At 39.1% G+C, this 22232-nt stretch overlaps 2 protein-coding genes across 2 annotated transcripts in view; one reads left to right on the forward strand and one right to left on the reverse strand.

Annotated features, from left to right (window-relative positions):
* Positions 1 to 17521, forward strand: part of LOC131108045 (ankyrin-3-like) — a 202216-nt gene extending 184695 nt beyond the window's left edge. Inside the window, exon 49 of the transcript XR_013625106.1 lies at positions 17503 to 17521. The gene's annotated coding sequence lies outside the window, so the exon portion shown is untranslated. The remainder of the gene's footprint in view (positions 1 to 17502) is intronic.
* Positions 1 to 17600, reverse strand: part of phyhiplb (phytanoyl-CoA 2-hydroxylase interacting protein-like b) — a 21531-nt gene extending 3931 nt beyond the window's left edge. The window contains exons 1-4 of the mRNA XM_058058450.2: positions 17315 to 17600; positions 4859 to 5055; positions 4612 to 4786; positions 2344 to 2461 (exon numbers count right to left, since the gene is read on the reverse strand). Of these exons, the coding sequence (XP_057914433.2) occupies positions 2344 to 2461; positions 4612 to 4786; positions 4859 to 5055; positions 17315 to 17423 (599 nt within the window). The 5' untranslated portion in view covers positions 17424 to 17600. The remainder of the gene's footprint in view (positions 1 to 2343; positions 2462 to 4611; positions 4787 to 4858; positions 5056 to 17314) is intronic.
* Between the last annotated feature and the right edge of the window lie 4632 nt (positions 17601 to 22232).

Raw genomic sequence — 22232 nt, forward strand, 5'->3', positions numbered from 1 at the left:
CCTAACCATAAATCCTAACCACAAACCCAAACCCTGGCCAAAAATATTCACCCCAAATCCCAAACAAAAAGCCCTACTCTTGCCCTGAAGGTGAAGAACAAAACCCTAACCCTAATTGTCAACCCTGACACAAAACCTTAAACCTAAACTTAAAACCTGACTCATACCAAAAACATTAACCTTAAATCTGAAACCTCAAAACTCTTAAACCGCAATCCAAAAACCTAACCCTAGATCTTAATCACAAACTCTGGCCAAAAATATTCACCCCAAATCCCGAACAAAAAGCCCTACCCTTGCCCTGAAGGTGAAGAACAAAACCCTAACCCTAATGGTCATCCCAAACACAAAACCTTAAACCGAAACTTAAAACCTGACTCTTATGAAAAACATTAACCTTAAATCTGAAACCTAAAACTCTTAACCCCCAATCCAAAAACCTAACCCTAGATCTTAAACCCAAACCCTGGCGATAAATCCTAAACCCAACACGAACCCTGACTGAAAAGCCCAACCCTTAACAAAACCCTAATCCTAAACTTAAAACCCGACTCATACCAAAAACATTAACCTTAAATCTGAAACCTAAAACTATTAACCCCCAATCCAAAAACCTAACCCTAGAGCTTAATCACAAAACCAAACCCTGGCCTTAAATCCTAAACCCAACACAAACCCTGACTGAAAAGCCCTTCCCTTAACAGAACCCTAATCCTAAACTTAAAACCTGAGCCATACCCAAACATTAACCGAAAGGCTGAAACCCAATCCGAAAACCGTTTTGTCAGTGTCAGGTTTGGGTATAATGTTACCCCAACACAAAACCCATACTCCTAGCCTAAAAACTAAAACCCTGACCCCAGAGGTTCTTCATCCTGAAGGTGCCGTGCCGAGAGGATCGCATTAACAGAACGAAATAAACAGATCTGCGGCTTCCACAACGGTAAAGACATTAACACTGCGAGGGAAACAAAAACCCCAAATAAAAGATCATTTCGTTACGACAAAGAACTGGAAACTAAAACAGTCAACCATCCGGGCTGCCGATATTTCCCCTCAATTATAAAACCATCAACCTCTCACATCCATACTGTCCATGCTTTATGGGCGTCAGTAAATAATTATTCAGCTCCCACGCGGGGCTTCGTGGAGCGGCAGTAATGGTGATCTCCACCTTTAATGGAAGCAACTTTGACGAATCGCTTACACCAGACGGGAAATGAGCGATGCTGAAATAAACTCCAACTAAATATCGAAAAGCATAAAAAATGATACTGAACAAATAATCTGCATCCATGTGTCCTCTTTATGGGAGTCATGAAGGTGCTATGGAAGGGGAATACATTACCTCAACATCATGCGTCTTTTTGCATATGGAGAACCACTAATGACTGATCCATTTAAATATACGGACTCCACGGACAGATGCACTGTCTTGGTATCATCCCATCAGTTTAATATGCGCATCAATCAATAGCTTTCCCTGGCTTGAGGTCACATGAAGCAGCGCTAGGAAGACCAGAAATGAACGCTTGAAAAAGGCTACTATGTTTCATTAAAATGCAAAACAAGCAGCCTTAAACGCCCACGCAAATTCATCTAAGTCAGAGGCGGCGTTGAGGTGAATTCAGGAAGTGAATTACTGTGTCTTGTTCATGACATGTACCAGTTATGATGAAGATCATGTAACATTGAGTGACATCTTGTAACACGGAGTTATTGACATTCACAGATAAAGGGCTAATGGTCAAAAATACAAAACAAACCCTGGTTTTCCACTAAATTAAACACAAATTCTTACTTTCCTGTTTGTTTTAGAACATGGCTTCTTGAGACTTTTTTGTACGTCCGGACCCGATTGACCTCTCCACCAAATTTGGTGACGTCCTGTGAAACTGGTGGCACGGGCTAATTTTTTTCCCCAAGTGCTAATCAGTGAGTTTTGTGTTTGTGTTTGAGACCACTAAGTAAGGAGTAAGGAAATCAAACAATGCACAACGATGCAACGATTTAAATTAAAAAAAATAAATAAAAAATCTATTAGGAAAGCAGGAAGTGAACAAATGTAACAGTTACTGATTGTAAAAGTACCAGATGGAGGGGTAGGATTTAATAAGCTTTGCTTCTTCCTACTCCTTTTGGACATGTGGAACTGTGAACTGATTATGTGATGCATTCAATTGTAATCTGATGCATGTTCAAATGAAATTAAACCATTACTAAAATCTTTCGCCAGACCTGACAGGCGTACACATTTTGGTGTAAAAATAATAATAAAAGTGTTAATAAAGGGCCCTAACCAGGAAGGATTAACATTGTGAAATGCAGTGATTGGCAGCATACCTAGCTTGATCAAAGTATTCTTTATTCTGGTTCCTGTAGAAGACCGAGAAACGCAACATGCGGCCAGAGATGGCGGCGGCCTTCTCCAGCAGCTGGTTAAGATGCACAGTGGAATAATCTAGAACAAAAAAAAACAGGGAAAAGCAGGTGAAGAGAATCATGTGACACAGTAAATAATCTTAAGTATAGGCAGGTATCTAGCCAAACTACAGATAAGATAATATAAGACACAATATAAGACATAAGTAAGACATAGTATAGACTCACATATGATAGGATTGGGAGTTCCTTCTTCTTCTTTTTTTTTTTTTTACCTCTCATCAATGTAACAAGAGTGCCACCTAGTGACCAGTGTAGAGTACTACATATCATCACATCTTTGAAGGCATCTTCAGCATGCCTTATATTTGGTCATTTTATTCCCGAGTTCAATCCCACTCTCGGCCATCTCTGTGTGGAGTTTGCATGTTCTCCCCGTGCATGCGTGGGTTTTCTCCGGGTACTCCGGCTTTCTCCCACATTCCAAAAACATGCTAGGTTAATTGGCGACTCCAAATTGTCCATAGGTATGAATGTGAGTGTGAATGGTTGTTTGTCTATATGTGCCCTGTGATTGGCTGGCCACCAGTCCTGGGTGTACCTTGCCTCTCAAATGAAGACAGCTGGGATAGGCTCCCTTGTGAGGATAAACGGTAGAAAATGAATTAATTAATGAATGAATGAATCCATATTGGTGCATGTTTGTATATTTCGCAGGTATACCTATACTTTTGTAATTTAATTTAATTTAATTTAATTTAATTTAATTTAATTTAATTTAATTTAATTTAATTTAATTTAATTTAATTTAATTTAATTTAATTTAATTTAATTTAGCAAAAAAAAGGTTGCATATTTTGGACTATTAATCCCTGATTGCACAACACAGCAGCGACAGAAACAATGTTGTCACTGTAGTAAAGGTGTAAACTGCTTGTAAACTGATGGCAACAACAACAACAACAACAACAACAACAGTAAGCCAAGTGGAACACACCGGCGTTTTAGCTGAGTAGTTCAACCCGTATTTTAATTAAAGCGCATGTAAAGGTAGATCCAGCTGACCACTCATTAAATGCAGCTATTGCCTAAAATCATAGCTAATGTTTTAATGACTGCGGTTAATTCATTAATGGAGGCGTTCATGCATCTATGTTGTACATAGTGGTGAATAGCATGCTATGTTGTAGCTTGCTGCATTTTTGTGCTGTTTCATGGCCAGCTGGAGCCTCCCTTCCCTTCCTCCCTCCATCACATGACCGGCTGCCTCCCCTCGCCTCCCCTCCCCCCACACCAGCAACCTCCAGCTGCATTAAAGGCATCGACCTCTGCATGGGATGATAAACGACACAGCTTCCCCTCTGTGCTTTCTTTAATCCCTCGCTTTTTGTTTTGACTTTACCGTCACCGTCCTGCGCTTATCCTAACAAATCCTGCTAACGGACAGCTAAGTGCTTGCTTCTCTACACGTATGTCACGGTATGTCACGGTATGTCACGGTATGTCACGGTATGTCACGGTATGTCACGGTATGTCACGGTATGTCATGCCAGGGAATAGAAAGTCAATCATTCATTTTCTACCGCTTATCCTCACGAGGGTCGCGGGGGTGCTGGAGCCTATCCCAGCTGGGGCGAGAGGCGGGGTACACCCTCGACTGGTGGCCAGCCAATCACAGGGCACATATAGACAAACAACCATTCACACTCACATTCATACCTATGGACAATTTGGAGTCGCTAATTAACCTAGCATGTTTTTGGATTGTGGGAGGAAACCGGAGTACCCGGAGAAAACCCACGCATGCACGGGGAGGTCTGCGCGCTAACCACTTGACCGCCGTGCAGCCCTCATTATTATTATTATTTAAATATATTATAATGCTAACTACATAATAACTATAACTACAAGCTGGAAGGACTAATGCTGAAAAGAAATGCTGCATATGTTTGACAGACAGCACCTATCCACGCGCCCACATGGACAATTTGGAGTCTCCAATTAACCCAGCATGTTTTTGGAATACCCGGAGAAAACCCACGCATGCACGGGGAGAACATGCAAATTCCACACAGAGATAGCCAAGGGTGGGATTGAACCCGGGTCTCCTAGCTGTGAGGTCTGCATGCTAACCACTAGACCACCATGCAGCCAGAAAGTCAATCACTGAGTTATAAATGCAACACTAAATAACGCCTTCCACCCAGCTGGGATCTCCTTGCGACTCACCAGCCGTGCAAAACTCGATGATTTCACTCCACTCAGACACTGCGTAGTCCCCGTCGGTTTGTTTGGACGCCGTCTGCACGGCCACCGTGTACTCGGTGCGTGGGCTCAGGAACCAGTGACCCCTCACCGTCATGGGTAGGGGCACCGCCTTGGCCACCAGCTTGGTGGGCACATCCTGGCGGAAGATGAATGACGTAAGGTAGTGTTGGTCAAGTCGAATGATTGACAGGCGGAGAGGGTTTCTTACCTTATGTTTGAACTTGTTGGAGTTTTTGTTCTCCTTCTTGTTGAGGTCGATGAAGTAGTGCGTGATGCGTTCCTTGCCGCGTTGCTCCATGTCCCAGCAGATCTTAAAAGAGTCGCAGGTGATGTTGCTGATCTTGATGCTCTGAGGAACGGGCAGCTCCTCCATGTCGGAGATGGCGCCATCCTGGGATTTACTTCCTGTGTAAACAATAACAATAATGACCACAGAGCGTTGAAGGCTGGCATTTGAAATCCATTCATTCATTTGTTTTCTACCGCTTATCCTCACGAGTGGGTGCTGGAGCCTATCCCAGCTGTCTTCGGGCGAGAGGCGGGGTACACCCTGGACTGGTGGCCAGCCAATCACAGGGCACATACAGACAAACAACCATTCACACTCACATTCATACCTATGAACAATTTGGAGTCGCCAATTAACCTAAGTTGAAATATTAAAGAAGTTGCCATAAAGTTGTAATATAATGATAAACCAACTAAATCTAGAATTACAGTAGCTTTGGGAATGTTAAATATTAAAGAACAAAGTCCAAATATTACAAGAAGAACATGTAGTATGAAGACAAACAACCATTCACACTCACATTCATACCTATGGACAATTAACCTAGCATGTTTTTGGAATGTGGGAGGAAACCGGAGTACCCGGAGAAAACACACACAGAGATGGCCGAGGGTGGAATTGAACCCTGGTCTCCTGGTCTGCGCACTAACCACTCGACCGCCGTGCCGCCCGACATTTGAAATCTCATTCTCTCATTCTGCTTTTATGTCCGCTTTGGGCTGCTGTGATGATTCCACACCCCGTTGGGCCACTTAGAGTATAAAGCAGCAGTTGCCATGGCAACACATCAGCCCCTCACAATACACAATACGTGCATGTTTCCCACAGCGTCAGCTGCATTGAATATTTCAAACCGATCCGCTCGCTACATCTTTGAGCAGCAATGAGGGAGGAAAGGACATGCGCAAGGTTGCAAGCACGACGCCGTGTTGCTTGAAATGTCATCTTTAAACGACAACATAGGCGGCCATATTTAACAATGTTGAGAAACACATTTAATTATTTCATTATCACCAATAAGTCCAGGGTGTACCCCGCCTCTCGCCCAAAGTCAGCTGGGATAGGCTCCAGCATACCTTAGTGAGGATAAGCGGCACAGAAAATGCATGGATGGAAGTTAATGCTTATGTAGGCCACACAGTTGGGAAATCAGGAAGATCGGGAAGACTGTCCATAGGTATGAATGTGACTGGGAATCTGCCCTGTGATTGGCTGGCCACCAGTCCAGCTTGATTTTTTTTTTCATCACATACAACTTGGGCGAGCCAAAGTGCAAAGCGAGGGCAAAGAAAATGTCAAAACACGGCCCAGCGACCCCGTTGTGGAATTTCGATGAATATAGACTTTGCGTCACACATGGGCGACGCCCCCTTGGCATGGCAACAATGTGTTGGCTGTGCACGATCCGCTCCATGAACGCACCAGCGTGTGTGTGCGTAATGCAAAGAATGCAAGAAAAGGAGAGGTCAAACAATAGCGGGAGCACTCGAGCGCGGCGCATCCCATCTCCATTCATCCGCCCGGATTAAAAGAACAATCCCGTAATTGGACTGTCTCTCTCTCTCTCACACATTTTGGTGAACATCCTGAGCGTTAGATGATTGCTCTCAACACATTTTGACAAATTTTATACAAAATAAAAATTTCCAGAATCAAACTGTCAGCATCATAAAAACTTTACGTCCATTCTGGTCTAAAAGTTGCTACTTTTTCTTAAAGTTTGAACCCAACGATGCTGCTAATTTATGGCTGTATTATAATCTTGTGATATCTTCCGAACTATGACAAATTGTTTAAATCCTGTGCTGCTCATGAGTCAGTGAGAAATCGGTCGCGCTTACTTTGGCACGAGCCAATCATAATCGGAAAACTCACAAGCTTGTCAACCATCGGAAATTGCAGGAAGTTATCATATATAATAGTATAACAATATAACAGATTCATGGTGTCATGTTATAAACACTAAACTCATCACACAACAACTTAACACATAACAGGTATGCCTGCGGGATATACAAACATGTACCAATATGGATTCATTCATTCATTCATTCATTTTCTACCGCTTATCTTCACGAGGGTTGCGGGGGTGCTGGAGCCTATCCCAGCTGTCTTCAGGCGAGAGGCGGGGTACACCCTGGACTGGTGGCCAGCCAATCACAGGGCACATATAGACAAAAACCATTCACACTCACATTCATACCTATGGACAATTTGGAGTCATTTGGAATTGAACTCGGGTCTCCTAGCTGTGAGGCCTGCATGCTAACCACTATGGATATCCCAATATGGATTTAAAATACAAAAAAACTCTTTTAAAGCTTTACAATAATGCATTGTGTCTGAGAAAGCATTTATTGGGGTGCTGCAATGACATCAGCCTCCCTCTAATGACGGCTTTAAATGACTGCAATCATAATACCAAATATAGTAGACATAATAATAGGTAGTAAGCCATTTAAGACATAAATAAAACTCCTCTTTTTGTGTGTGTCACAGTAAATGTGTTCCCCAATGGACCTTAATGTCAGGCGGACAGATGTGTGGCGGACAGGAAGTAACGTTGAAGGTTCTTAGGTGAGTTTTGGCTTGTCATGGGTTATGGCCCTAACAGTAGTCCAAGTTATTATTATGATTATTATGTTATTGTTATTATCCCGCGACCCCGAGGGTAAGCGGTATAGAACATCAAGTATGGTGCTTGTCTCACCAATTACTGACACCTAGTGGCCACTGTAGAATACTACATTGACTACATTGTCCTTTGTGTTTGCATTTGAGTTAGTTCAGTTGTTATGCTTCATTTAGGCCAAGAATACATACAATTTGCTGAAATATACAGTTATAATAACTAATATTATCATCATGGCTGACTTGAAGTCTGAGGTTTTGTAACTTAAAGAGGTGAAATGGAGGTTCCGCTGTATTCTAATTCATCCTGGCTTGCCAGTGAATGTGCTGGGGAATAAATGTTGGAGCTTGTCAAGATGCATCATGCAGATTTGTTGTGCACGCATGCAAAGAAGCGGTTTTAGGGCTTTCTTTGTGCTTTGTAAACAAGCCATATGATGCGACAGCACTGTTATTCGTGTCTTTCTCTGCTTCTATTTGGCTTTAAAAAAAATAAACAAAAAAACGGCTTATGCATAAAAGACTTTTAAATGAGTTTCTAACAGGAATATGATCTAAATGCATCATCTCCCTCACTTGTTTACTTTACTTTTGAGAGACGAGAGAAAAAAGGCTTCGCTACACATCTTAATGTCCATATTTTGATTAACATTAAAAACGCAAGTGTAATATTGTGTAAATAAGTCGCTCCATACTAGTTTCATCAATTAAAAATATGTCATGAAGATGTAAAAAAAACATACATATACCATATTCTCCGGACTATAAGTGGCACTTTTTTTCATAGGTTGGCCGTTCCTGCGACTTATACTCCAGAGCGACTTATAAATGAAAAAATTGTTTATGTTCCATAAACACTGGACACCTTTTGTGTTCATGTTTATTTTTTGTGTAGCTGAATAAGCATTGTGTTAGCATATCTTACACCTATTCAGCCTGTTCTCTATTCTTTTATTGTTAGAACTTGCCTTCCAAGAGGACGTAATGTCTGTTTTGGTCAAGTAGTTCAAATAAATTACCCGCAAAAAATGCGACTTATACTCCAGTGCGGCTTATGTATGTTTTTTTTTTTACCTAATAATGCATTTTTGGCCTTGTGCGACTTATAATCTGGAGCGACTTATAGTCCAGAAAATACGGTAATTGATTGTTATATTGTTAAATTTGCATTTTCATCAGTAGTGCTGATTTCATGATTTGTCAGGATTAAAATGTAACCTTTGACCTGTCTTGTCTGGACTTGACTCGGACTCGCATGTCTATACAGTCGTCCCTCGCTACATCACTGTTCGAACATCACTCCCTCGCTCAATTTGTAAAATAAATTACCTGCAAAAAATGCTCCGGTGCGACTTATGTATGTTTTTTTTCTACCTAATTATGCATTTTTGGCCTTGTGCGACTTATACTCCGGAGCGACTTATAGTCCAAAAAATACGGTAATTTGCAAATTGAAGATTTTGCAGATTGAAATTGAAGACCAAAAACAACAATTTTTTTGGTAAAAGCAACTTATTCAATGACATCATAACACAAAACAACAGGCTCAGTGTCAAGTGTCTGGCATGTTTACATTTAATGGTATATGCTAACACGGTTAACAGTTATTCAGCTACACAATAACACTCTAATAACAGGATAAATAGGTGTCCCTTATGTTAAGGTAATATAATAAAGAACAATCCCAGGAGGCCAACAAGCAAGTTCACCAAGCTCCCGATCTCATTTGACATCATTTAGCTGTAATGTTGACTCCTCGGTTCTTATAAGTCAGTATGAATGAACATTTAAAAACAAATTAAAGTACATTTTGTATGTTGATATCCTGTAGAAGTCTGAGGACCAGCCAAATTATGAAAAAAAGTGTACGGAAAATACATGAAGTCAATAAAAAGACCTTTAAAAAGCTACTCAATACATTACAATCACTCCAGTCCACATCCCAGTTTGGACTATGACGGCTTAAAAAGCGAGCAGGAAAACCCAGACAGCGGTCTCAGCACCTTGCTTCAGACATTTCATCTTCTTGCTGACCTTCCACGACTAATAATAAGGTAATCACACATCGGGCTGTCAGCCAAGGAAATGGAAATGTATAACTCCACAGACTCCGATACATCACGGAAGTCATCTCAGAGCACAGCAGGTCCAGACCAGACGCTCGTATTTTCATTTACTGAGATCCAACAGTCCCTTTGTGAGTGAGCGGAGCGTTAGAATGACTTTCAAACTCTATTCTGTACTTCTAATCACAACCACATCAATGCTCTGGAAGTATCCATTAGGAGGGGTCATTAGGGGTCATCTATTAAGATCATCATCATTATTATTATCGTTAGAAAGTCCATCACCAGTATGACAAAACATGGCTGATTCTCATCCTGTAATGTTACAGTCGGCTTAACGCAAAGTGACAGGCTCTCTTATCACATCACACATCAACGTCGGAATGTAGGTTAATCCATAACTTGCCCAATGTGGGAACGTTGGGAACTGGGATGGTATGGTTTGTTTGTTTCAGACATTTATAAGTTGCGTTGAGGAATATTATTACATTTGCGCCGGTCAACATTCTCTATGTGTGTTACTGATTAAAATTGACCAAAAAAAAAAATGGTACAAGTGGAAAAATAGCAATATATGGTAATGGTAATGGTTTAATTTCATTTGAACATGCATCAGATTACAATTGAATGCATCACATAATCAGTTCACAGTTCCACATGTCCAAAAGGAGTAGGAAGAAGCAAAGCTTATTAAATCCTACCCCTACATCTGGTACTTTTACAATCAGGAACTGTTACATTTGTCCACTTCCTGCTTTCCTAAAATAATTTGTTTTTTTTGTTTGTTTTTTTTTTATTTGTACATTTTTTTTGTCATGTACCAAAGTACAAGTGGATATATTTGTTCACTTCCTGCTTTCCTAATATAATTAAAGTTTTTAATTATTTTTTTTATTTTTTATTTATATATTTTAATATTTTGTAAATAATTTTTTAAGTTTTCTTTTTTATTGAAATTTATTTTACAACAGTACAGTAATTTAATTTTTTACTGTTACATTTATTCACTTCCTGCTTTCCATAATACAGTTTACTTTTACAATCAGTAACTGTTTCATTTGTTCACTTCCTGCTTTCCATAATACAGTTTAAGGTTTTTTTTTTGTTTTTTTTTTAATAATGTACCTTGTACCGAAGTACGAGGTGATATGAGCATGCAATGCCATAATGGGTACCATAGTAAGTGTCAATATAGTGATATATATAGCACATCATGACTGGTTCAAGACTCTTGTATTTAACAATAATACATTGATAGTTAACATTACAGAGAAATATATTTTGATGGACAGCCAATCAGATTTATTTGGGTCTTTCACTTTTTTGTTCCAAAAGATTCAAACAAACTGCGTCCAACTATGTTTTACTATGCCGAGGGTGGAATTGAACTCAGGGCTCCTAGCTGTGAGGTCTGGCACACTAACCACTCGACCCCCGTGCAGCCCCATATGATCCAACAGTGCAAAATGTATTATTATTATTACTAGCGAGCTTCACCAGGACCACTGAAAGTCCAAATGAACGCCTCCCTGTATTGCTGCTGAAGTATCCAGTCTGTAGGACTGCAGGTGAAATGCATGGCAGCCATGGCAGCTTATCTACGAGCAATCCTCCAGGCGCTGTCAGGATGAAGGATGGAGGAGGATGAAGGTCAGGCTGGAGAAGTAGGAAATTAACCCTTAACGTCGCCGTATGACTCAAGTTTTACGGTGAGTAAGACTTCATTGAATTGACTTTGTTGCATCACCTAGAACGCCGTGGAATTACTATCATGGAATAAATGCACAGCGGAGTGTCAGGGTTGCTCTTTTTTTTTTAGCTTGTCGTCAAAAAGTAGGAGAGTGCGGAGGGATCAATAAAAACCTTGTTAACATGCAAACACATCCCCCCTTCCTAATGTCTGTCCCTGCTACCATCATCTGCAGTCTACCGTCATGGGGGGAGAAAAGAAAAAGTCATGGATATTTCTCGAAATTATATCATTGGACTAACTTAGGTTTGGTATGTGGTCTAAAAATGTCATCCAATACTTCTCTACAAGAGAGGAGAAATATGATCTCAGGGAAGAAGTACATTTGAAACACTTCTATGCTAGGACTACGTTAAAAAGCCATAGCATTTCAGTATGTGGAATCAAACTATGGAATGGATTGAGTAAGGAAATCGAACAATGCAAACAACGATGAGCCAATTCAAGAAACAATACAAGCAGTTGATGTTTGCTAAATACAAGGATGAAGAGTCTTGAACCAGATAAAAATCTAATTAAAAATAAATAAATAAAATAAAAATAAAGTAAAATTAATAAAATAAATTACAACAAAAAACAAAACTTAAAAAATTATAAAAAAATACATCTAAAATATATAAATAAAAAAATAAAAAAAACTAATTATATAGGAAAGCAGGAAGTGAACAAATATATCCACTTGTACGTCAGTAATTGACAAAAAAATAATAAAAAATAACAATTTTCAATTACATTTTTTTATTTAAAATACAAAAAAAAAAAAAAAAAAAAAAATTAAAAAACCCCAAAAAAACCCCAAATTATTTTAGGAAAGCAGGAAGTGAACAAATGTAACAATTACTGATTGTAAAAGTACCAGATGGAGGGGTAGGATTTAATAAGCTTTGCTTCTTCCTACTCCTTTTTGGACATGTGGAACTGTGAACTGATTATGTGATGCATTCAATTGTAATCTGATGTTCAAATGAAATGAAACCATTACCATTACCATAGGTTAGCCTTGCCTAGCCTAGCCGTTCATATTGATGTTCGCCAGCCTTTTAAATCCCGTCTTTGTTTGGCTGATATTGACCGTCACGCTGAGAGTGAGAAGCAGCCAGAAAGAAAAGACGGAGTGTCACAAACAATGTTCCCTTTCATCAGCGTTGCTCATTGAGCCAGAAAGCTTCCCAACAGGAAGTAGAGACGTGCTAAAAGCCTGCCATGATGAATATTTACTTGCAATAAACCTTCAGTGTTAAACAAACTGAGTGTGGAAGACAGAACAGTTCCTGCTCTAAATTACTCTAAGATTATTTGTATTTTTGGGGTGATTTTCTTGTCATGCAAAATTGTAAATAGAGAGTGTCCTGCAGCAGCTCCTGTGTGAATCGAAGTGCATGGTGAGTCTCTCCTTCACCATAAACAGCAGCAGTAGAGTTAGCATTCTACACCATTCTCTAGGTGTCAGTAACGTTGTATTGATGAGATAATAGCCACCAGGAAGTACGCTGTCAAATAACATGTGAGTCTATTTCATCTTATTTATGTCTAAGATGGCTTATTGTCTGTTATTATGTCTACTATATCAGTATAAAGGTACTATTTCATGCCCCGAGGGCTGTAATAATGGTAATAACTGTATTTAGAAGGCCATTAACTGGTTTTCTACATGAAAATATGAAAGTATTCCATTCATTTGAATATTGAATTCTATTTGGAAATTCAGTGATTGTGGTCTGGTCTGGAACCAATTACCCACCATAAACAGGAAATTACACTAATTATAGGTAATTCTTGGTTTGGGGTTTTCCTACGAACAACAGCTAGTTTTTTGGCACTTAGCTCCAAAACAGCCACCAGGAAGTACGCTGTCAAGTAACATGTGAGTATTTTATCTTATTTATCCTATTTGGAAATTCATTCATTCATTCATTCATTCTTAGTTTGGGGTTTTCCTACGAATAACAGCTAGTTTTTTGGCACTTAGCTGACAATATAAAGCGCTAAAATGTAGCTTCAGACATTTCAAAGTTTGATAGTGGTAAAAATGGACCTCTGCAATCAATGAAATCAATTTCCATGATTACATGAAAAATCCCAACAATTGAAAGGCATCAATCAATCAACTAATTTGCGGGACAAATCCATAAAAAAAAAATAGCTAGGCTAACAAATACAGTGCAGCTAGCATGTCATGTTGTTGTCATGTTCTGATAAATGCTGATATCAAATCTAATCTCTCAGGGTATCGTCCTTTGATTACAAGCTAGCAGTTTTACTTAGCATCAATCCGGCAAACTGATTGGGTTTTTTTTTTTTAACCGGTCTCCCTCGTATCAGGATTAAAACTTGCCGGGAGGGATTTGAACGATTGCATAACTTTGTAACTCCCCGATCCGGGCTGCCTTAGAAAGTTAAAATCAGTTAGATAACACCACATTTAGTCCCATTCCTGCGTTTTATGGATGCGAGGGACGTAAGATGTCAAGCGGGATGCGAGTCCAGCTTGCTCACTCCTCCAACAACACGAGCGTTGACACGGCGCGAGTTAAATGCCAGCTGAGTCATATGAGCGTTTAGCTATTAGCAGGCATTGCACATCTGAGGCTGACATCGTTCATTTGCATTTAATTAAAAAGGCACTCTTCGGGGAGCAACGCAGGCTTAATTAATTCACTAGTTGACCTTCCATGATGGATCAAAACAATTCACTTTTAATGGTCATACAGTGCTGCGGTGAGAGGAAGATGAGTGACATGAGGAGTCGTACACATCACGTCTTTTCCAAGCATCTTTCTTCTGGAAAAACGTTAACACTTAACGTTAACACGGCGTCTTCTGCAGATAGCGCCATCAAATCACTTTATCAGAAAAAAAAACAATAAAGAAATGCCAAATTACTGTATATTTTATATTTCATTCAACAAGATTATTTACGAAACTCCCCTGCAATTGAGTTTGATTTTAGAGCTTTTGCTTTAAAGCACGAAAAAACCGAACATACAAAAATAAAATTTTTTTTTTTTTTACAAAAGTTATCCTCTCATCTCATGTGGAAGTGGTAATTTCATGGCTTCTCAAGTTTATTCATTCATTCATTCATTCTTTCATTTTCTACCGCTTATCCTCACGAGGGTCGCGGGGAATGCTGGAGCCTATCCCAGCTGTCTTTTTTGGGCGAGAGGTGGGGTACACCAATCACATGGCACATATAGACAAACAACCATTCACACTCACATTCATACCTATGGACAATTTAGAGTCGCTAATTAACTTAGCATGTTTTTGGAATGTGGGAGTAAACCGGAGAAAACCCACACGTGCACGGGGAGAACATGCAAACTCCACACAGAGATGGTGGAATTGAACCCGGGTCTCTTAGATGTGAGGTCTGCGCGCTAACCACTCAACCACCGTACAGACCATTTTTTAATCCTATTTTTTTTAATTAAAAGAATAATTGAGAATCACTGTATTAGGCCAATTATGGGATGTTCCCAAACCGTACGGTTGAAGGTACCACCCCCCCCCCCCCCGTAACCCCCCCGATAAGTTACGGTAACACTAACAGTAATGTTCTGCAATGACTCGACATTTATATTCATCACCACACACACAAACACGTCTTTAGTGCATTGAAATTTCTGTCACAGTGCTCTTTGTGCGTATATGTGTGCATGTGTGTGTGTGTGTGTGTGTGTGCATGTGTGTGTGTGTGTGTGTGTGTGCATTTTCCCACAGACAGGAGGCCCAATGATGCTGCATGTACTCTCCCCTTTGCTGGCTCAGCGCGGCTAACATAAGCCTCTCATGCTGCCAATGAAATATTAATGGATCTGAGGGGTAAATTTAGAAAGCCGGTACGGAGGTACGGAAATGAATACGACCGTGACTTCAAAAACAAAGTTTGTCAGATAAGGACACTTACTTCCAGGAAAGCAATGGATGTTCTGTCCTTATCTTCCATCCTCAGCCATCCTTTTTTATACAAAACATCAGCATATTCCCACAGGATGGGAATCCTTCTTAACAACTAAATACGGTGATACCTTCTTCTACCATATCTTACTTATTGTGTGGAAATATGGGGTAATAACTATAAAAGCAATCTTCACTCGCTAAATGTACTGCAAAAAAAGGTCAGTAAGGATAATTCATAATGCCGCCTACAGAGAACATACTAACTCCTTATTTCTAAAATCACAAATACTTCAACTTGCTGATATAGTTCATCTTCAAACAGCTAAAATAATTCATAAGGCTAAAAATAAGCAATTAGCTAAAAATGTCATCCAATACTTCTCTACAAGAGAGGAGAAATGGAATGGATTGAGTAAGGAAATCAAACAATGCAATTGTTTGTATTGTTTCAATGCAAACAACGATGAGCCAATTCAAGAAACAATACAAGCAGTTGATGTTTGCTAAATACAAGGATGAAGAGTCTTGAACCAGATAAAATAAAATAAAAATTTAATAAATAAATAAATTAAATAAAAATAAAGTAAAATTAATAAAATAAATTACAACAAAAAATAAAACTTAGAAAATTATAAAAAAAAAATAAAAAAATAAAAAACTTTAATTATATTAGGAAAGCAGGAAGTGAACAAATATATACACTTGCACTTCGGTATGTGACAAAAATAAAAAAATAAAAAATAAAATAAATAAATAAAAAAAATACAAAAAAACCAACTAATTATTTTAGGAAAGCAGGAAGTGGACAAATGTAACAGTTACTGACTGTGAAAGTACCAGATGGAGGGGTAGGATTTAATAAGCTTTGCTTCTTCCTACTCCTTTTGGACATGTGGAACTGTGAACTGATTATGTGATGCATTCAATGGTAATCTGATGCATGTTCAAAAGAAATTAAACCATTACCATTACCATAAGTATGAAGAAAAATACATTACATAAAGAATAATTATAAAACACAGGCATGCTAAAGGGGAAGCAACACCCATGCCAACGACATGCAAGTCAGATCCGTGAACTATTGCACTAAAAGAAGTGACAGCCATTGAGCAAAGTGTTGTTGTTCCATACACAAACACCATGTGGGTGTCTCAAGGACACACATACACTATTTATTCCCACCTCCAAAAAGTGCAGCCAAACATTACGCCAAACGTAAAACCAAACTTGCACCTGCAGCCCAGAAAACTGGCACTGGTTCCAGTCTTGAGCGAGACCATTATGGAAATGAAAATGACAGCTTAAGTCAAGTCAAGCCAGCAAAGCACTAAGAGGATATGTTCAAGTGCACCGCGGTGATGTAGTTGCACGGTGAGGAGGCACAATGGCTGCACCGTGCCAACCTCTAAAACGGCACAAATAAATCCTCGTGTGTTGATTCTCCATTTTTATGGAGCTGTTGCAGAAACGGCGGCGGCGTGCATCATTCACGTGTGTTTGCAACCATGTTGGATGATGATGATGATGACTTGCTTTTTTTTTTTTTTTTTTTTTGCACCATCACACCATGAGTGTATCTAGCGTACATTCTCCGTTTGACTGCAAACTTTGAACACACCGTTCATAATATGAGCATCTATTTACATGACTTGAATGGGACTCGTTGTGGATATCTGCACTAACGATGAGAGAACGCCGTTGTTCAAGGCGGGGTGGCCATGCCTGTGGTGTTGAGATAAGAATATTTTTTTTCATGCATGTGTTTGAATTTTGCAGCAATATGAAACAAAACAAAAAAAAAAAACACTTTGCTATTCCACTCACGCACAAACCCAACCACTGAACCGGGCACCCCCATTCCCCTTAAAAGCACAATAATGGTGCAGGCTTGCAAATAGCAGACAAGGGCACTACATGGACTATTTCATCTCAGCATGGGTAGATTTTAACAATGCCCCCCCCCCTACACACACACACTTAAATATGCATCTATATGCAATAAAGAAACAATTGAATTGATCTCACCATCTCTCTCACAGAGCTGTATGGCATCCAGGCTCAGGTCCTTGATCATCCCCTCGCAGGGGCTCAGCGGGCTGCTGATGTTGTTGCACGCTAAGCCTGGTACCTCCATGTCTGTGCGTGTGTGTCAGAAATACTGCTATGCTGTCAATGGCCGGGCTGAGCGGTGCGCTGGTCCACAGGAGGAGGAAGAGGAGGAGGAGGAGGAGGGGAGGAAGGCAGGGCTGCACAGTGGTTGGGTGGGTGGTTGTGTGTCCACGCTGGAGGAGGAAGAAGAAAGACCGGTGAGCACTGTACAGCCTCTCTCTCTCTCTCTAACTCTCTCTCTCTCTCGCTCGTTCTACGTCACAGGCTGCACTCTATTGCATCAGTGCAAATAATTATTATGGGCATGCTTGCCCATACTATTATTAATTATGTATTATTTATGTCAATATTGTAGTCCGACATGATGAAATTCAGCTGAGTGAGTCCAAAGATTTTATTTTATTTTTTAATTTATTTTGAACATGGGTGGCACGGCGGTCGATTGACCTCACAGCTCGGAGGCCAGGGTTCAATTCCACCCAAGGCCATCTCTGTGTGGAGTTTGCATGTTCTCCCCGTGCATGCGTGGGTTTTCTCCGGGTACTCCGGTTTCCTACCACATTCCAAAAACATGCTAGGTTAATTGGCGACTCCAAATAATAATAATGAATGAATGAATGAATCCATATTGGTACATGTTTGTATATTTTGCAGGTATACCTGTTTTTAATGGGTTAGGGTTAGTTTTAATATTTAATTTAATAATTTAATAATTTAATAATTTAATAATTTAATAATTTAATAATTTAATAATTTAATAATTTAATAATTTAATAATTTCATAATTTAATAATTTAATAATTTAATAATTTAATATTTTAATAATTTAATAATTTAATAATTTAATAATTTAATAATTTAATAATTTAATAATTTAATAATTTAATAATTTAATAATTCAATAATTTAATAATTCAATAATTTAATAATTTAATAATTTAACAATCTAACAATCTAATAATTTAATAATTTAATAATTTAATAATTTAATAATTTAATAATTTAATAATTTTTTTATAATAATTTAATAATAATTTAAAGCAGTGGAAAATGAATGAATTTTTTTTGCCGCCCATAAAAGAAAAAACTAATTTATAAAATAAAAATAAAAAGCTTATACTGGACAAATACATTAAAAAATGAGAAACCATAGCAACTATTGTAGCAACCCCAGCTTTAACCGAAATAGCTCATCCATCCATTTTCTATGCCGCTTACCCTCACTAGAGTTTAAATTTAACAGATACATTTCCCAAACTAGCGGCGATACCGGAATTCTACTCAGTATCGACTCGAAAACAAAATCAGCGGTGTCGTACATCGCTAATGCAAACAAGCTAACGTCAATAACGAAAGTGAGACTGATTCAATGCATCCTGCGCTACAAGTGAGTGTGTCTTCACGAGCATGACGAGTTCAGTGGATTAGTGCTGAGACATTCCATGAATCGAACGAGTCCTTTACGTAAGGAGATTATCCCGAGTTCTCCTCCTCCGGTTCTGGGCTGCGTCAAAACCAGAGCAAGGTTCACATCATCCGGTCCATTAAAGACGCCACTGTGTGTCTGTCTGGAAGCGTGGATGATGGGGTGGCTGGAGCTCAGGTGCTAGTGGACTAATGATGCTGGGGAGGGAAAGGACCCCCCCCCCCCCCCTTGACGTATGGCTTCATTTAATGGCTTCACATCTGCCTTCTTTTTCCGCCTGATTGATGCTTAATTAGCCGCTTCTTGGCCATATTAGCATATGACGAGACGTGGTGCCAGAATGCAGTGTATCCTCATAAAATGGGCGGGGCTTGTATTTACTTAACCCTTAGATGCACGAGTGACTGGACCCTCAAAAATCACCCATACTAGAATCAATGCGTTTTTATGCCAATTTTGCCATTTTGGTTAGGAATAATCACTTGTATGATATTTAGTATTACATTTAGGACCACGCAAGAATGATTTCATGTTAGAAACATCTTCATTTTTCACTTTTGTACATCTTTGAAAAAGAAAATGACCCCGTACAACAATAGAAAATGTGAGGATCCATTGTGTGTTGCATAAAGGTAAATTAAAAATGTGAACGGTATGATATCAAAAACTTGTTTTTTGAGGAATACCTGGAATATGAAATGATAACAATTTATAGAAAGATATTCCAAGAAAACAACCTGACTGGGTCATTTTTGACCCACTTATGGAAGGTTGGGGTAAAAACAATTTTTTTTTTAAATGTATGAAAGATAAGTTAAAAATGTGAATGGCATGATATCAAAAACATGTTTTTGAGGAATACCTGGAATATTAATAATAATAATAATAATAATAATACATTTTATTTGTGTAGCACTTTTCAGAGTACTCAAAGATGCTCAAAGAAACCAACTATCTAACTAACCACTGAAGAAACAAACCAACTAACTGACCAAGAAACCAACTACTTAGCTAACCACTAAAGAAACCAACCATCTAACTAACCCCTGAAGAAAACAACCAACTAACTGACAAAGAAACAAACTCGTTAGCTAACCACTGAACAAACCAACCAACTAACCAACAAAGAAACAAACTAGTTAGCTAACCACTGAAGAAACCAACCAACCAACCAACTGACAAAGAAACCAATTAGTTAGCTAACCACTGAAGAAAACAACCAGCTAACTGACAAAGAAACAAACTTGTTAGCTAACCACTGAACAAACCAACCAACTAACCGACAAAGAAACCAAATAGTTTGCTAACCACTGAAGAAACCAACTCGTTAGCTAACCACTGAAGAAAACAACCAACTAACTGACAAAGAAACCAACTAGTTAGCTAACCATTGAAGAAAACAACCAACTAACTGACAAAGAAACCAACTAGTTAGCTAACCACTGAAGAAAACAACCAACTAACTGACAAAGAAACCAACTAGTTAGCTAACCACTGAAGAAACCAACTAGTTAGCTAACCACTAAAGAAAACAACCAACTGACAAAGAAACCAACTAGTTAGCAAACCACTGAAGAAAACAACCAACTAACTGACAAAAAAACAACTATCTAACTAACCACTGAAGAAAACAACCGACTAACTGACAAAAAAAACAACTAGTTAGCTAACCACTGAAGAAACCAACCAACCAACCAACTGACAAAGAAACCAATTAGTTAGCTAACCACTGAAGAAAACAACCAGCTAACTGACAAAGAAACAAACTTGTTAGCTAACCACTGAACAAACCAACCAACTAACCGACAAAGAAACCAAATAGTTTGCTAACCACTGAAGAAACCAACTCGTTAGCTAACCACTGAAGAAAACAACCAACTAACTGACAAAGAAACCAACTAGTTAGCTAACCACTGAAGAAAACAACCAGCTAACTGACAAAGAAACAAACTTGTTAGCTAACCACTGAACAAACCAACCAACTAACCGACAAAGAAACCAAATAGTTTGCTAACCACTGAAGAAACCAACTCGTTAGCTAACCACTGAAGAAAACAACCAACTAACTGACAAAGAAACCAACTAGTTAGCTAACCACTGAAGAAAACAACCAACCAACCGACAAAGAAACCAAATAGTTAGCTAACCACTGAAGAACACAACCAACCAACTGACAAAGAAACCAACTCGTTAGCTAACCACTGAAGAAAACAACCAACCAACTGACAAAGAAACCAACTAGTTAGCTAGCCACTGAAGAAAACAACCAACTAACTGACAAAGAAACCAACTAGTTAGCTAGCCACTGAAGAAAACAACCAACCAACTGACAAAGAAACCAACTAGTTAGCTAACCACTGAAGAAACCAACTCGTTAGCTAACCACTGAAGAAAACAACTCGTTAGCTAACCACTGAAGAAAACAACCAACCAACTGACAAAGAAACCAACTAGTTAGCTAACCACTGAAGAAAACAACCAACCAACTGACAAAGAAACCAACTAGTTAGCTAACCACTGAAGAAAACAACCAACTAACTGACAAAGAAACCAACTAGTTAGCTAGCCACTGAAGAAAACAACCAACTAACTGACAAAGAAACCAACTTGTTAGCTAACCACTGAAGAAAACAACCAACCAACTGACAAAGAAACCAACTAGTTAGCTAACCACTGAAGAAAACAACCAACCAACTGACAAAGAAACCAACTTGTTAGCTAACCACTGAAGAAAACAACCAACTAACTGACAAAGAAACCAACTAGTTAGCTAGCCACTGAAGAAAACAACCAACCAACTGACAAAGAAACCAACTAGTTAGCTAACCACTGAAGAAAACAACCAACCAACTGACAAAGAAACCAACTAGTTAGCTAACCACTGAAGAAAACAACCAACCAACTGACAAAGAAACCAACCAAGTGACAAAGTAAGCTAGTTATCAGATGTTAGCATAAAGTTCCAACAGCGGTGTGATTGGCGACCATTGGCATTCCCACTCACAGTAACGTCTCCAAAGATGAAAAGATGTCATTCCCAAACCTCCAAATGAGCTTAGTCTGCCCCAACGCCCTCCTGTGTTGTCTGAGAGCACAGAGCAGCTTTAAATCACTTAAGGAACGATTGTAATCCAGATTTATTGTTAGCTGCCTTTATTAGCATTATGGAGCTTCTCAAAGCCAAGCTAAAAACACGGCACAGGCTAAAAGTGGTCCTCCTGGTCGTCCTGACGACGACGAAGAAGAAGAAGAGGTTCTTCCAAAGACTCGGGGCTTGACTGCATGACCTACATGTGGACTCTGGGAGTGAAAACAAGCTGCGTTTTTATGCACGTTGCAGGATTAGCACGCTAGGCTTACGGCAGCTAGCACAACGTATAAGTCCCACTAAGCTCATAATCACCGCTG

Source organism: Doryrhamphus excisus, linkage group LG20 (assembly GCF_037039965.1).
Source record: "Doryrhamphus excisus strain RoL-2023G ecotype Guam linkage group LG20, RoL_Dexc_Guam_v1.1, whole genome shotgun sequence".
NCBI lineage: Eukaryota > Metazoa > Chordata > Actinopteri > Syngnathiformes > Syngnathidae > Doryrhamphus > Doryrhamphus excisus.